Source organism: Acomys russatus, chromosome X (genome assembly GCF_903995435.1).
Source record: "Acomys russatus chromosome X, mAcoRus1.1, whole genome shotgun sequence".
In the NCBI taxonomy this organism is placed as follows: Eukaryota; Metazoa; Chordata; class Mammalia; order Rodentia; family Muridae; genus Acomys; species Acomys russatus.
Genome location: NC_067169.1, coordinates 112,396,730 through 112,411,647, shown reverse-complemented (window position 1 = coordinate 112,411,647; position 14,918 = coordinate 112,396,730). Strand labels below are relative to the sequence as shown.

The following is a 14,918-nucleotide window of genomic DNA, read 5'->3' as shown; positions in this document are numbered from 1 at the left end:
GAGAAAGTGCCCCAAAAGGGGAAAACAGGATGAAACAACTATTAGCATCTAGAACCAGAACTCAAAGTTGCCCTACAGTGTGTTCTACCAATACCCAGACTAACCTTGATCTTCCCTTATAAATTTAACTGTTTTCTTTAAAATCAGAAATTAGGCTGCCCCATGCTGTCATCAACACGGTGCTAACCTATAAGGCCCTTTCTGGCTCAGGTCCTCTCTTCCTCATCTCGGAACGCCTCACTGTACAAACTTGAGAAATAAGTTGGGGCCCTACTTGTAAATTTGGTCAAAAATTCAAGGACTTTCATCTTGCTGGTTTCAATATAGGCTCTTGGACCCCACAAGAACTCATAGCGTGGAGGATAACTCTCAGGCACCTGCTGATATTGCAGATAATTTTGGTACACCAACTCTCTGGTAAGGAACTCCCTCGGCTCCCCAAAAATGAAGTGCTCCTTCCCATCATATATCCCCATCATATTCAGAAATTCCCACATGCTTTCTTCAGAGGCACGGTTCCCCTCGATGAATATCACACCCAGAGTAATTATCAGGAAGCCATTTCTAGGCATTCTCTGGTTGTTAGTCACCATGTCATAATACGTAAGGTCCAGTGAGTTGGTAAGGACATAGGAGCTACTTATAGGATCATTTTCCTTTATATCAATACCAAAAATCATCTCCAAACACTTAGAAGCTTCATCAAAGATAATGGGGAACTGTTTCTCATAGTCTTTTGTGACAACTCTGAGCATTTCCACTTTGTTGATGGGTTCCTTCATTCTATATTTGAGGATCAGGAGATTCACCAGTTCAGTCACCTTTTGCTTTTGGAGTTTTCTCCCTGAGGAAGCAGCATGTGTCAACCTCAAGGTGTTTAAACTCTCTTCTTCCTGGCTACTGGGTTCTTCATCTAAGCTGCTACATGAAGTGGAAGCAGTATTCAGCATCCAGGCAACAGAGCCCACTGCCTCATCTGGATTGCCCCAGATCAGAAGCCAGGGCGCAAACTCATAAGGTGGGGAAAGACAGGAGGGTAAAGTGATTTTCAAAGCAGATAATGTGGTATCAATATCAATGGCTTCCCATTCTTCTTTCTCCTCCTCCTCCTCCTCCTCCACCACCACCACCTCGTCCACGTCCTCCTCCACATCCTCCTCCTCCACGTTCTCCTCCTCCTCCTCCTCCACCTCCTCCTCCTCCACATCCTCCTCCTCCACCTCCTCGTCCTCCACGTTCTCCTCCTCCTCCTCTACAGCCTCCATCTCCTCTTCATACTCGTCTTCCACTTCTTCCTCCTCTTCTGCTTCTTCCTCCTCCTCTCCTGCTACTTCTTCTTCCTCTTGTATTTCTTCCTCTTCATCTCCCTCTTCTTCCTCAGCCAATCTATATATTTCAAAAGCATCCTGGAACACTTTCAAAAGGTTGAAGTGTGGATAGTATGGCATAATGAACCTAACCGGAGATGACAGGTTGGACTAGAAGCTGGAGTGTGGGTGAGTGGATCCCACTGACCTGGGGGAGTGAAAGGTAGTGTGAGTGACCTCAGCTCAAGATTCTACTCCTGATGGCTCTAACAAAAGCATACTCACAAGACTTCTCAGTAGGTGATGTCACAGAGCCCTGCAAGCCTGCTGCTTTCCTTGTTGCTTGTCCTGCTGGAGCCTGAAGAGGGATAAGAGATAGATCCTGAGATGCAAGGGCCCACAGTGAGGTATGTGACTAGGTACCTTGGGATGCCTCAGTTCTGGGCTTCGGGTTGTGTGCTTGGTATACACTCAGGGTGTGTTTTCTCACCTTGATGACTTGACTTCCTAGGCCCTTTCTATTCTGTGGTTTGAGGGGCTACGACTCATATAAAGGCTTCCACCCCAATTTCTCACAGCTCTTTAAAATGAGCTGAGAGGTCTTCCCACAATAAAGACTGTAAGGACAACCCTACACTGCTCAATGTAGCTAAGTTAGACGTTACTCTGAAATCATTAGAACTCCAGGTATAGGGTCCCCTTTGAGTTCACCTTTACTCTGGCAAGTCTTAGATCCTACTCACCTCCTGGACCGAGAAAACAGCTAAGGGTAATACCCCACACTCCTGAGGCAAAGAAGAGGAAGTAAGGGAATCCCATCCCCAAGTCCACCTGTCAAGGGACTCCTTGAAATGATGGTTAAGAACTGATCAAAACTCTGGTACCATCTTTCAAGTGAGAATATACTAATTTCTCAATCTGAACCTGTCAGAGCCTAGAGCTGTATCATCTGCTGACATCGGGCTGCTCCTGTGAACAATGCTCTGAGATCACCAAGATAGAGAAGAGGAGGTACCACATACAACCACATCCCTCAGGGCATCCAGCCAGCTGGCGGCATGGGGAACGAAGACACTTTCTGTCCTAGAAAGGAGGGTTGGACCCTCAGATCTCACTCAGAGTCCTTAACTCCAGCCATTCTGGGTCTTGGCTCCTCACTCTGCTGACCAAGACCCTCAATTCCCTGAGAATGCAAGATGACACACAGAAAAGATACTAGCATCTCACTCTGCTTATGTCACAGACTTACACAAAAGGCTTTCCTTCACCTCCCTGGAACACTCCATACAAAATGGCAACAAGTCCACTGCAACTGTCCATCTGGGGTCTGTCAGGTTGAGGGAAAACAGTCGTACTTGCAGGAGAGTTGCCCTTACATTTGAGCAGAACCTGCTTCAGTTACCTTTGACCTGAAGTGTATATCTAGTTAAACAAAACCTCACTATCCTGAAACTGCAGTCTTTGGCTCTTTAGAGAGCTTATGACAGAAATCAGAGTCCGTTGCATTAGACCACCACAAGATAGCTCCCCATACTGGCTATAATTGAAAATCAAACTCCTGGACTCCATAAGATCCCTTTCTTCAGGGGAAGAAGGGAAAAGGGGGGGAGGGGTAGGTGGGGAGCAGTGGATCATCAGGGATCCTTTTTTTTTAAAAATTTATTTATTTATTATGTATACACTGTTCTGCCTGCCCCTCCTCCCCCCAGGAGAGGGCATCAGATCTCGTTATAGATGGTTGTGAGCCACCATGTGGTTGCTGGGAATTGAACTCAGGACCTTTGGAAGAGCAGGCAGTGCTCTTAACCTCTGAGCCATCTCTCCAGCCTGCCCTCACCAGGGATCCTTAAGTTGATGCTAAGCAGAGTCAAAAACATGTCTGCACTGACTAGCTCTCACAGAATGGTACCTCAGATCTAAGCCCTTCTCCATGCCAGATGAGCCAGGAAAAAAAAAAGTGCCACATCTGACAGACCTTGCCTGCGATACCCTAAAGTTTACGCCTGTTCAGTGTGGAGACATCTCACTGAGATTACTATTATCACTATGTTCTTTGTCTTCCTATGTTGACCAAAAGGGAGGGTTCCTTTGTCGTCATCGCAACACCCCCATTCTCCCCCCTCAATGTAGCTAAATTGGTCCTGATAGGATCTGGGAATTGCTTTGCAAAGGTGCCCTGGCCATCTTTGACAAATCTTTCTCTCTCTTGAGAGCCTAGTCAAATGCCAAGCATGGCCATATCGTGCATCTCTGCCCAGGTCCCCCAGGGTTGACAGCTGAGGTTAGAGCCCACAGTTTTCCTGGGAGGAGGGTTCGCACCTTCTGCTCTCCCTCAATTCCCAGCAGAAGTGACAAGGCACATCTAGCCACACATGCCCTTATCTTGAAGGCATGGTGGGCTTTTATGGGGCCCTCTCTGACTACAAGAGGAAGAGCTGTAAGTTGTCCTCCACAGATTTATCCTTCCTCCTGACAAGCCACAGACAGGCTCTAGTCTGTCCATGTGAGGGTGTCTTCCCCAGTTGAAGGGTCCCAACTTTTTCACATACTAGAAAAAAAAATGAGGACTCTTGTGCCTGAGCCTGGGACTTTAGGGACCAACCTTACAGGCTAGTTTCTGTGAGGCCCCTACTATCTGTTATCTAGCCGAGCCTCCTCCCGAAAAAAAACCATGCACTCTTCTGAAGATCAAAGTCTAAATACCATACCAAAAGGCTAGACTGGGGCCGCCAGGCTAGCAGGGGAGGGAGAGTAAGGCTGAGGCTCTCCTTATCTCTCATCGAAAGCCTGTCGCTCCTCCTCCAGGCTCTCACTTTAACGCTGAGCCGAGCCAGCCCACCTCCTTCTGCTGAATGGAGGTACTGGGCCTAGGACTCCTTCACAGCCAGTAACACTCCTGACAGTGCAAGACTCAGCACCGAACCAAGCCTTTCTGATGCCAGTGGTGTCCCTTCAGTAAACCTCCCTTCCCCCAACCCTTCCAGCAACTGGAAATGAACCCACAAGCCTTGCCCCTCCCAAAAGCATCCTATGGACAAGATGATACTACCACCCCAGGATCTACAGGGGAGAGGCAGGCTCTCAGTCATTCCTCAGCATTTTCCCCATCAAGCCCTGGACTTCTCTACTTACTGAGACTAGCCAACTCAAAATGCCTCACCTCCCTTGGACTCTTTTTTCCCCCTCAAGACAGGGTTTCTCTGTGTAGCCTTGGCTGTCCTGGACTGGCACTGTAGACCAGGCTGGCCTTGAACTCCCTCCCAGAAATCTACTTGCTTCTGCCTCTGTAAGTGCTGGGATTACAGGTGTGTGCCATCACGCCCAGCTCTCCCTTGGTTTGTGGGCTTGACTGTCCTGGACTTGCTTTGTAGACGAGGTTGGTCTCAAACTCACAGAGATCCGCCTGCCTCCGCCTCCCAAATGCTGGGATTAAAGGCATGTGCCACCATGCCCGGCTCACCCTTGGACTCTTGACAGGTAATTTGGGAATGATTATAAGCCATGATCTTACCTGGAGCCCCTAACGATAGGTGGGGCTAGGCTTCCTATATCTCTCACGTCGGGGAAGAAGATGAAATCTCAGAATACTATCATAGCAAGGCCTGGAAGTTCCTGTGGACAGTTGTCCATGATATTTCTGGGCAGCGGCTTTTAAATAAGCCGGGGACGCGTCTTGTGCTAACCTGTGTACAGTCTCCTTGCAAAAGCCTCGCCTCCCGTAGGACTCTCTGACATGGAACTGGGGGATAATTATGACATGACCCTGCCTGCTGAGACAAATGGAATGAGGCATCATACATTTCTTGAGCAGGGGCGGGAGCAGGAAGGGATGAGGCCATGACTTCCAACCATCCCTGGGAATTCTTATCCTCTATCCCGTGACCTTTCTCAAGGCTGGGACCCTCCCTTGCTGACCTAAGTCCAGTTGCCTTCCAAACAACCTCACCTCTCCTGGACAGCACAACCCCCTTGGCAATCTGTAAACAAACAGTAAGCACCTAACCAGGTTGGAGTCTCCCAACAACAGTCTGTACAAATGGGATTAATGTCCCCTATTTCTCTCAAAGAGGAGTCTTCCTGTGCAAGTTTGGGAACCCTCTCCCTGCTGACAGGAGTCCAACCAAAGCCCTCTTAATAAGCTTTACCTCTCTGGAACCCCAGACTTGGGGAATGTGGGTGGTGGGGGAGGGGAATCAAAGTGAAGAGCTTCTATATAGCAGAAAGGCTCCTGGGGAAAATCTCCTAGGATAGGCAGTACTCGCACCCCCAACATATGTAGGGGAGGAAAGGGTTCTAAGCTCAACCCCAGAACCCCCACCCCCCAACACACACACCTTTAGTATACCCATGGCTAGGACTCCTTACCTGCTGACCAGAGTTCAGCCCTCACACAAAAACCTCACCGCTCTCCGGAGAAGAAGCAAACTCGCCTGAAGCCCTGGGCGGTATTCCCTTGAAATAGAAGCCACAGTCCAGAACACTCCAGGTGGGCAGGGCTTCTAGAACAATTGCCTGCCCTCCCAATATGATTGGCCAGGCTTAGAACCCGCCCCCCCCCCCCCCCCCCCCCCGCTCTGTTGTTGTGAAATCAGGAGCCTCCCACGGAGCGGTAACTCAGCACCTGTGGCCATTAGGAAGGGGCAATCTGGCAGCCAGGCCCAGGCAGGACTAATATTATTCTTCTTATTCTTATTCTTTTTTTTTTCTTTCTGGTTTTTCGGGGGGGGGGGGCGTTGTTTTTGTTTTTGTTTTTGTTTTTCGTTTGTTTGTTTTGTTTTGTTTTTCGAGACAGGGTTTCTCTGTGTAGCCTTAGCTGTCCTGGACTCGCTTTGTAGACTAAGCTGTCCTCGACCTCACAGAGATCCCCCTGCCTTTGCCTCATGAGTGCTGGTATTAAAGGCATGCGCCACTACGCCCCTAACATTCTCTCTGAAGGGGTAAAACTCCTTCATCCAGATGGGCGTGGTGGCGCATGCCTTTAATCCCAGCACTCCAGAGGCAGAGGCAGGCGGATCTTTATGAGTTCGAGGCCAACCTGGTCTACGTGGTGGTCCAGGATAGCCAATGCTACATAGAGAAACCCTGTCTCGAAAAATCAAAAAATAAAAAAGATTCCTTCATCGTTTTGATTCCTCTCCTGATAACCTAGCAACGTTTAAGACACCAGCCTGTGTTCCTCTGTTACCCTAGCAAACAGAAGTGGCTTTGATAAATGAAAGGTATACTTTATTCAGATTTCCAACATGGACGTTGCCGTATGTAAAGCACACTAGTCTGATTGCTGAGGGAGAGGATGGCTAGAGAGTCTGCCATGGGTAGACTGGAGAAAGCTCAGTACTGCCTTGGAGTCTGGGCTTTGCTCCTGTCACTACCAGTGCTGTTTCTTTCTCCGAACTTGAGTTCACTGGAATTTAAGCAACTCAGCAAGGGGCAAAAAAGCTTTTAAGCCCCAGGGCTTCCCAGAGTTTACAATTGAGATAGGGTGGAGCTGCAGCCAGCCTTCAGCCAGAGATAGTAGGAATGTCTATAGTCTCCCCCAGATTATTTATATTTAATCCTGACAGGGCATAAATCCCATTATTTTCACTGACTGCATGATCTGTCTGTCCTTCAAGCCAACATCCTCATTTCTATCAAGATTTCCAGCCGGAAAAATAAAAAAAAGTGGATACATCTGGCTGATAATTCCAGCCCAGACCTCCCCTGGCCAACATGCTGTGGGGCCTCTCAGACCTCAAGTCTGGAAAAGGGCAGGCTTAGGCTGATAAGTCTAAGGGAATTCGGATGAGAGCCCCCACAGTTGTACAATTTAACAACTGCCAAGCCTGCACTCCTTTGTCTGCTAAAGTAGACCTGTTGTCTCTAAACCACTACCTTCGCCTTGGAAAGTCCTTCCCTACAAACTAGAAATGAGGAGACCTCTCTGCTCCTCCCCAATCCTCCTCAGAAGTCCCCCAGGACAGACATCAGCAGCAGAGTGACATTCTGTGAGGTGTCCTCTGCTCCGAGTGAGCTGGTTGACCTCTTAGTCCTGACTTTATTTTATTTTACTAATTATTCACTTCACATCCCAGTCATAGCCCCCCTCCCTTTCTCCTTCCAGTCCCACCCTCCCTCCCTGTTTCCCCCACCCCTTCTCTCCTACTCCTCAGAAACAGAGAGCCCCATCCCCCACCCATTCCAGCTTATTAAGACACGTCAGGACTGAGCACATCCTCTTCCTCTGTGCTCTGTCCAGGTAGCCCCACCAGGGGAAAGTGATTGAAATCCAGGCAACAAGAGTCCAGTTCAAAATCAGACCTCATTGACCCATATGAGGACCGAGCTGCCCATCGGCTACATCTGTGTAGAGGGCCTTGGTCCAGCCCATGCATGGTCCTTGGTTGGTGCTTTAGTCTCCACAGAAGACTTGTGAAGCTCCTGTCACCTCTGAATCTTTCTAACCTTCCCCCTACTTTTTTTGAGACAGGATTTCTCTGTGTAGCCTTGACTATCCTGGACTTGCTTTGTAGACCAGGCTGGCCTTGAACTCACAGAGATCTGCCTCCCTCTGCCTCCTGAGTGCTAGGATTAAAGGCATGTGCCACCACTGCCCGGCCTTCCCTCTACTCTTCCACAAGACTCTCTGCACTCCACCCAATGTTTGGCTGTGGGTGTCTACATAAGTTCCCATTAGCTGCTGGGTGGAGCCACTTCTTGAGGACAGCTATGCTAGGCTCCCATCTGAAAGCATAGCAGAGTATCATTAACACTGTCAGGAGTTGGCTGTCTCCTACGGGGTGGGTCTCAGGTTGGACATTCCCTAAATCTCTGCTTTATTTTTGTCCCTGCACATCATGTAGGCAGGGTAAGATTTGGGTTGAAGGCTACACAGGGAAACTCTGTCTCAAAAAAACAAAACAAACAAACAAAAAAAAAAGATTTGGGTCGAAGTTTTTGTGGGTGGGTTGGTGTTCCCCTCCCACTACTAGGAGTCTTGTCTAGTGAGGTGTCCTCTTCAGTCACTGTGACCCCTGTTGCTAGGAATCTCTGCTAGAGTCCCTCTCATGTCCTCCCAGGAGCCTGCCCTGAAGTAGATCTCCAGCTTGTCACAGAGAAGTTCCCACCCACAGTTGCTCTTTTCTCTACAGGCCTTCTTTCCTCTCACCCCCACTCCTCTCAGGTCTGAGCTCTACCTTCATATCTCTCTGTGCTCCCTCTCCTACCTTGTTCCCTTTCTTCAGCCATTCTGCTATCCCATTTCCCCTTCTCAGTGAGATTTGTTTTGTTTTGTTTTTCGAGACAGGGTTTCTCTGTGTAGCCCTGGCTGTCCTGGACTCATGCTATAGACTAGGCTGGCCTCAAACTCACAGTGATCCACCTCTGCTTCCAGAGTGCTGGGATTAAAGGTTTATGCCAACATGCCAGGCCTCTTCTGAGGGAGATTGAAGAATCCTCCCTAGGGTAGCCTCACTCTTGAAGGTCCTCATGCATCCCTCCCTGTCATCTCTGAGCATTTGCTTAACCAAAATTCTTATAGAGAATGGTTTTGAGGTCTGGGCCAGATATAGAAGGGAGAGAAGATACACACACACACACACACACACACACACACACACACACACACACACGACAGGAAACACACACACACACACACACCCTTCCCCACTCCATCCCCTCCCCCACCTGCCTTGAACACACACATACATACACACACGACAGGAAACACACACACACACCCTTCCCCACTCCATCCCCTCCCCCACCTGCCTTGAAAACACACACACACACACACATACACACACCCTTCCCTATTCCATCCCCACCCCCACCTTCCTCCAACACACACACACACACACACACACACACACACACACACACACAGAGTCTCTTCACCAGTGTAAGCTCTTAGACTTTGAAAACATTTCCATCTAAAACCTTTTTTTACAAAAGTAAGAATAATTCAGTTTGTAGGGATTCTTTTTGTTTGCTTGTTTTTGATTGTTTACTTTCATTGTTTGTTTGTTGATTGGTTGGTTTTTCAAGACAGAGTTTCTTTGTGTACCCTTGGGTGTCCTGGAGTTTGATCTATATATCAGGCTGGACTCCAACACAGATTTTTCTTCCTCTCACTATTATACAGTTTTTGCCTAATTGTTGGTGTCGAGTGTTCCCAATTTAGCACACTTCTCGTGTTCTTCTTCTGTCATATGCTGAGCCTTCTCTGCCTGTACATTCTCAGAATTTCTGCTTTGTGACCCCATGCCACACTTCTGCCTCAGTCTACAGCTAGCCCTATTTTGGCGTAGTCTTCAGCCACGATATATACAGCCCTTGCTATGTGTCCACAACTAGCTCAGTTTCTACATTGAGAAGTTGACCCTACCTCCACACCAGCTACCACTGACTCAGACCCAGTACAAGTAGCACGGGTCATTCAGAGAGAAATCTGTATATCTCAACTTGAGTTATTTCTTTCTTTTTTTTTTCCATCTCTTTCTCTCATAGGAGTAGAATCTGATTTTTGGTTTGATTTGGTTTATTTGTTTGTTTGTTTGCTTGCTTGTTTGTTTACTCTGCTCTCCTCATTCACTGTCACACAGAGGCAGCTTCTAACCCACCCTCTTGTTAGAACTATTTTTGGATATTTGACCAAACATATAAAATACAAGTAATATTATTTCTCTTCAAACTACAGAGTTACCCTACAGTGGTTGGCTGGTAATGCCCTTACTGCAAGCCACAGGCTAACAAATGAAAATATCTACCATTGGGAATGGGTTATCTCTTTGAGAGTTGTTGGCCAATGAAGTCCCATAGATGCCTAAACATAGGCTTGTTAACGCTATAGGTTACCCTCTAAAACTTGATGGTCCTTATTGCTGAAGACATCAGATACTTGAATGAGAGAAAAGGTAGTACTAACTTGAAAATTACATTCCTTCTGGCTAGCTTTCATAGTTCTTAAAGCTGCTATGCATGCTAATGGGAAGGAAAGTAATAATCGGTCTTATCCACTGTGAACCATATGAGCTACAGTAATAATTGGCCTGGAAAGACTTGTCAATTGTTACATTGCCGTAGTCAGCTGGCCATAGTGGCGCACGCCTTTAATCTGAGCACTCAGGAGGCAGAGGCAGGCAGATCACTGTGAGTTTAAGGCCAGCCTATTCTACAAAGCGAGTCCAGGACAGCCAGGGTTACACAGAGAAACCCTGTCTTGAAAAAAAAACCAAAAAACAAAAAGCAACAACAAAAAATAACCCATTGGATAGTCAAGCATTTTCTGATTGAATTTAAGTCCCATTTTACAAGATGAAACCCGTACCTGGTACCATTATTAATCTAAGAATCTGTGTCTCAAGAGCTCAAAGGCCCTAGAGGATTAATATGCTGCTATTTATTTCTCCACTAAAGTAACAGTATTATACTGACTTCTAATGATTTATTGTTATACCTATAAATTAGTACATCAGTCAACCTTCATCATAACAGCCTCTTTTTTGCAATAGATGGCAAATAACACAAAGACCAAATTAGTCAAGGTTCAGAGAATAAGAAATCAAGGAGTACTCAGTCCTAAATATGGCATTTGTATCACACCTCCTCCTAACACACAAAGATTATTGCAGAAGAGGGGGCAGAAAGTACAAGGAGGTAGAAGAGTGTAAGAGTCAGATGTAGCAGATGACTCAAAGGAAACTGGGTTTTGTTTTTGTTTGGTTTGTTTTTGTTTTGGCACAGAAAGGCTATATGTCTGAACTCACAAGAGTTATGCCAACAAGAAGAAGGCCTGTGAAAGCTTATGTGAGATCAAATCCCAACTTGCAGAGTAGAGCTAAGCACAACCAGGCGTGGTGGCACATGCCTTTAATCTCAGCACTCGGGAGGCAGAGGCAAGAGGATCACTGTGAGATCGAGGCCAGCCAGGCTGATCCTAGGGAGAATGCTTAACTCTCATTCAGAAGGACAAATAGAACCAACCCTGGAAGCAGTTGTAGAGAAGGAACAGGAAGGGAGCCTACCATAGAGGTCCTCTGAAAGACTCCACCCAACAGGGAATCCAAGCTGAGACTCACAGCCAAACTTTGTGGTGGAGTACAGGGGGTCTTATGGAAGAGTTGGGGAATAGAGGGACATGGAGGGGTCAGGAGCTCCACAAGGAAACCAATGGAGACAACAAATCTGGGCAGAGGAGGAAGGTGCTGTAGAGACTGATGCACCAACCAAGGACCTTGCATGGTGAGGACCTAGACCCCCTGCTCAGATGTAGTAGATAGGCAGCACAGTCTCCTTGTGGGTCCCAAAATATGGGGAGTAGGGACTACTTCTGACATTGACTCTGGCCCCCACATATTGATCACATACCCCTGGCTGGCAGCCTTGTCAGGCCACAGAGGAAGAGGATGCAAGCAGTCCAGATGAGACTTGATAGGCTGAGGTCAGATGGTAGGGGAGGAGGGCTTCTCTTTCTGAAGACTAGGGGATGGAGGGAGGGCATATAAGGGAGAAAGAGTCGGACCAGGAGGCAATGAAGGAAGGGGCTACAATCAAGATACAAAGTGAACAAATTAAATTTCTTTAAAAATAATAAAGAAAGAAATCATGAGTTTCATTTCATCCACAAAAGCTAGGAAAGCTAAAGGTCTAGAAATAAGCTAGTCAAGGAAATGAAAGAATAAATAAATAAATAAATTTACATAACATTAATGAAAGAAATTGTAAATATATACACAATCCCTAAAAATTATTCTATAAGTAGCCTATCCTCTGAGTGGCTGCACTCAGCAGTAGATCCAAACAGATGCTGAGACTCACAGCCAAACATTGGGTGAAGCATAGGAGGTCTTATGGAAAAGTGGAGGGAAGGATAGAAGGACCTGGAGGTGTCCAGAGCTCCAGAAGAAGACCAATTGAGCCAGCTAACCAGGACCTATTGGGGCCTGTGGAGACTGAAGCACCAACCAAAGACCATACATAGACTGGACCTAGGCCCCTTATACAAATGTAGTGGAAGAGCAGTTCAAGCTTCATGTGGGTCCTCTATTGAAGGGAGGAGGGCCTGTCTCTGATGTGGACTCTGTTGCCTGCCTTTTGTCACTTTCTCTTGGCAGGGCTGCCTTACCAGGCCACAGGGAAAGAGGATGTGCTCAGTCCTGATGCAACTTGATGAGCTGTGGTGGGGGGTGAGGCTCCCCTTTTCTGAGGAATAGGGGAGTAGGGAGAGAGAAGCAGGAGGGAGGGTGGCACCAGAAGCAGAGGAGGAATGGTGATACAATTGAATGTAAAGTGAATTAATTAATTAATTAAAAATGATTCTGTAAAAGTAACTTTTATTTGTCTAATGCAATTGCCATCTCAGATGCTACTGCCTCTATCTGCTAATATAGGCCTAGTCCTGGAAGCTTCTAGCTTTCATACAATCTACTCTGGGCAAGAATGTTTCAGACTCTGAGACTTACTGTTGAATAAGCTCACTCTTTCTAGCTCTTTCTGAAGTTTGGCTGGCTGGTTCAACTCATCTGCTCTAGCTCAAAACTCCTCTCCAAGCTGACTGATTCAAACTGGCTTCTCTCACTTCTAACTGAATTGCTCTGCTTGGCCTCAAACTACTTCTAGCAATGGTTCTAATATTCTGACTCCTTCTCATTCTCTGGCTCATTTTATCTTCACCTGGGTTAGGCTTGTTCTCTCTGCAAGCTGTCTCTATACAACTCTCCTGGTAACAGCTGGGTATGGTGGCGCACATCTTTAATCCCAGCACTTGGGAGGCAAAGGCCAGCCTGGTCTACAAAGTGAGTCCAAGACAGCCAAGATTACATAGAGAAACCCTGTCTCAAAAAACCAAAAAACAAACAAACAAACAAAAAGCACAAAAAACGAACAAAACAACTGTCCTGGTAAAAACTGCCTTCTCTATCCTCTATGCTGCTCTTCCTCAAGAGTTGGGCATAACCTATTTTGTCAAATCTTTCTCTGTCACATTTCCTGCCACTCAATGACACATGACTTTCAAACATGGGTGCTTCCTCCTGCAAACTAACTTTACTTTCATTGTTTGGAATAAAAAATGTGTACTAAGAGCATGTCTGTATTCCAGCCAGAGTAGCCATGCTGCTGGATTAGAATTTCTGTATGTTTCATTGAAGATTCCAAGTGGCATTGCAGTCACAAGTTTTATTTTATTATTTTAGAAAGTCAGAAACATATACTTTATTAAAAATATAGAGTAATGAGTCAAACACACCTGACACACATCATTGATAATCATCAATACATGTAGTTAATATGCCTCCTAACAAACCCCATTCCCTGCTCTGGAATAATGGGAAGCAAACAGAAACAGCACATTCCTTCTCTTATTGTAATGTGCATTTCTTTTTCTTTTTTCTTTTTTCTTTTTTCTTTTTTTTTTTTGTTTTTTTCGACACAGGGTTTCTCTGTGTGACCTTGGCTGTCCTGGACTCAGTAATGTGCACTCTTAACAGCTAGTCCCATAAAATATGAACTCAAAAACAATTATCAGTCCTAAAAGGATTATTTTCATCATTGACTGAAAATGTCCATTTTTCAAAGCTGAGCATGGTGGTGCACACCTGTAATCCCAGCACTTAGGAGGCAGAGGTAGGTGGATCAATGTGAGTTTGAGCCAGGCTGGTCTGCAAAGCGAGTCCAGGACATCTAGGTCTACAAGAGAAACCCTGTCTCAGAAAAAAAAAAGAACTATTGGTCACAAATATTGATAGAGTATATTTCTTCCAGGATTTAACAGAAGCATAGACATGACCACCAAGCCTAGGTGTCCTCATGACTTCAGTATCGTACATCTGTCTAGCTGAAAACAAATTCTCTTGATACTGTACCATTCCCAACATCTGATTACACAAACTCAGGTCTGCAGCATGGAAAATGACTTGGAGAACCAACAGCTCTTCTCACCTGTCTCACATTAGACATAGCTACATGTCATAAAAAATATCTGTCTATAAACTAGAAAGTTTACCCCATGTAACTATTTCTTCATTAGTTCTATTTCTTTTTCTTTCTTCTTTTTTTTTTTTTTTTTGGCAGTGCCAAGGTTTGAACCCAGGGTTTCAAGCATGCTAAGCAAGTGCGCTACCACTGAGCCACCCTCCTCCCAGCTCCATTAGTTCTATTTCTACTTTATGGAACCACAATAGCTTTAATGAGACAACCAGTGATGTTTGGAAATATTTGATATGTCATCTTCAACCCCTTTGTTCTCATCTATACTAAAATGTGACATTTCATATTTCCCTTGGAGCATGTTATGTTTTTTTCTAAATTTTTTCTCTCCCAAGTTCCATTTCGGCAGTACATTTAGATAATTATACTCAATACATTTCACATGAATGTCCTTTTTTTCTCTTCTTATTTATTTCTGATATTTTATAGAAATTGCTTAAGTGAAGAAACACATTGCCAAGTATATCTTCAGGCAAAGGAGGAAAGGGTGAATTTACAGTGTGTAAACACAGCATTATGAATATCTCCCAAGGACTGATGTTCATAACAAGCAGGCAATTTTTGCCATACTCAAAAGGAGTCATAAAATTCTCTATAATCTATAACATATCACATGGACAACAGAATGGAACTCCAGGCAGCTAT

General features: G+C 45.8%; 1 protein-coding gene across 1 annotated transcript; it reads right to left on the bottom strand.

Annotated features, from left to right (window-relative positions):
* Positions 1 to 206: 206 nt before the first annotated feature.
* On the bottom strand, positions 207 to 1,448 carry LOC127185476 (melanoma-associated antigen 1-like). Its single transcript, XM_051141923.1, has one exon. The coding sequence runs from the start codon at positions 1,446 to 1,448 to the stop codon at positions 207 to 209; it is 1,242 nt and encodes a 413-aa protein (XP_050997880.1).
* Between the last annotated feature and the right edge of the window lie 13,470 nt (positions 1,449 to 14,918).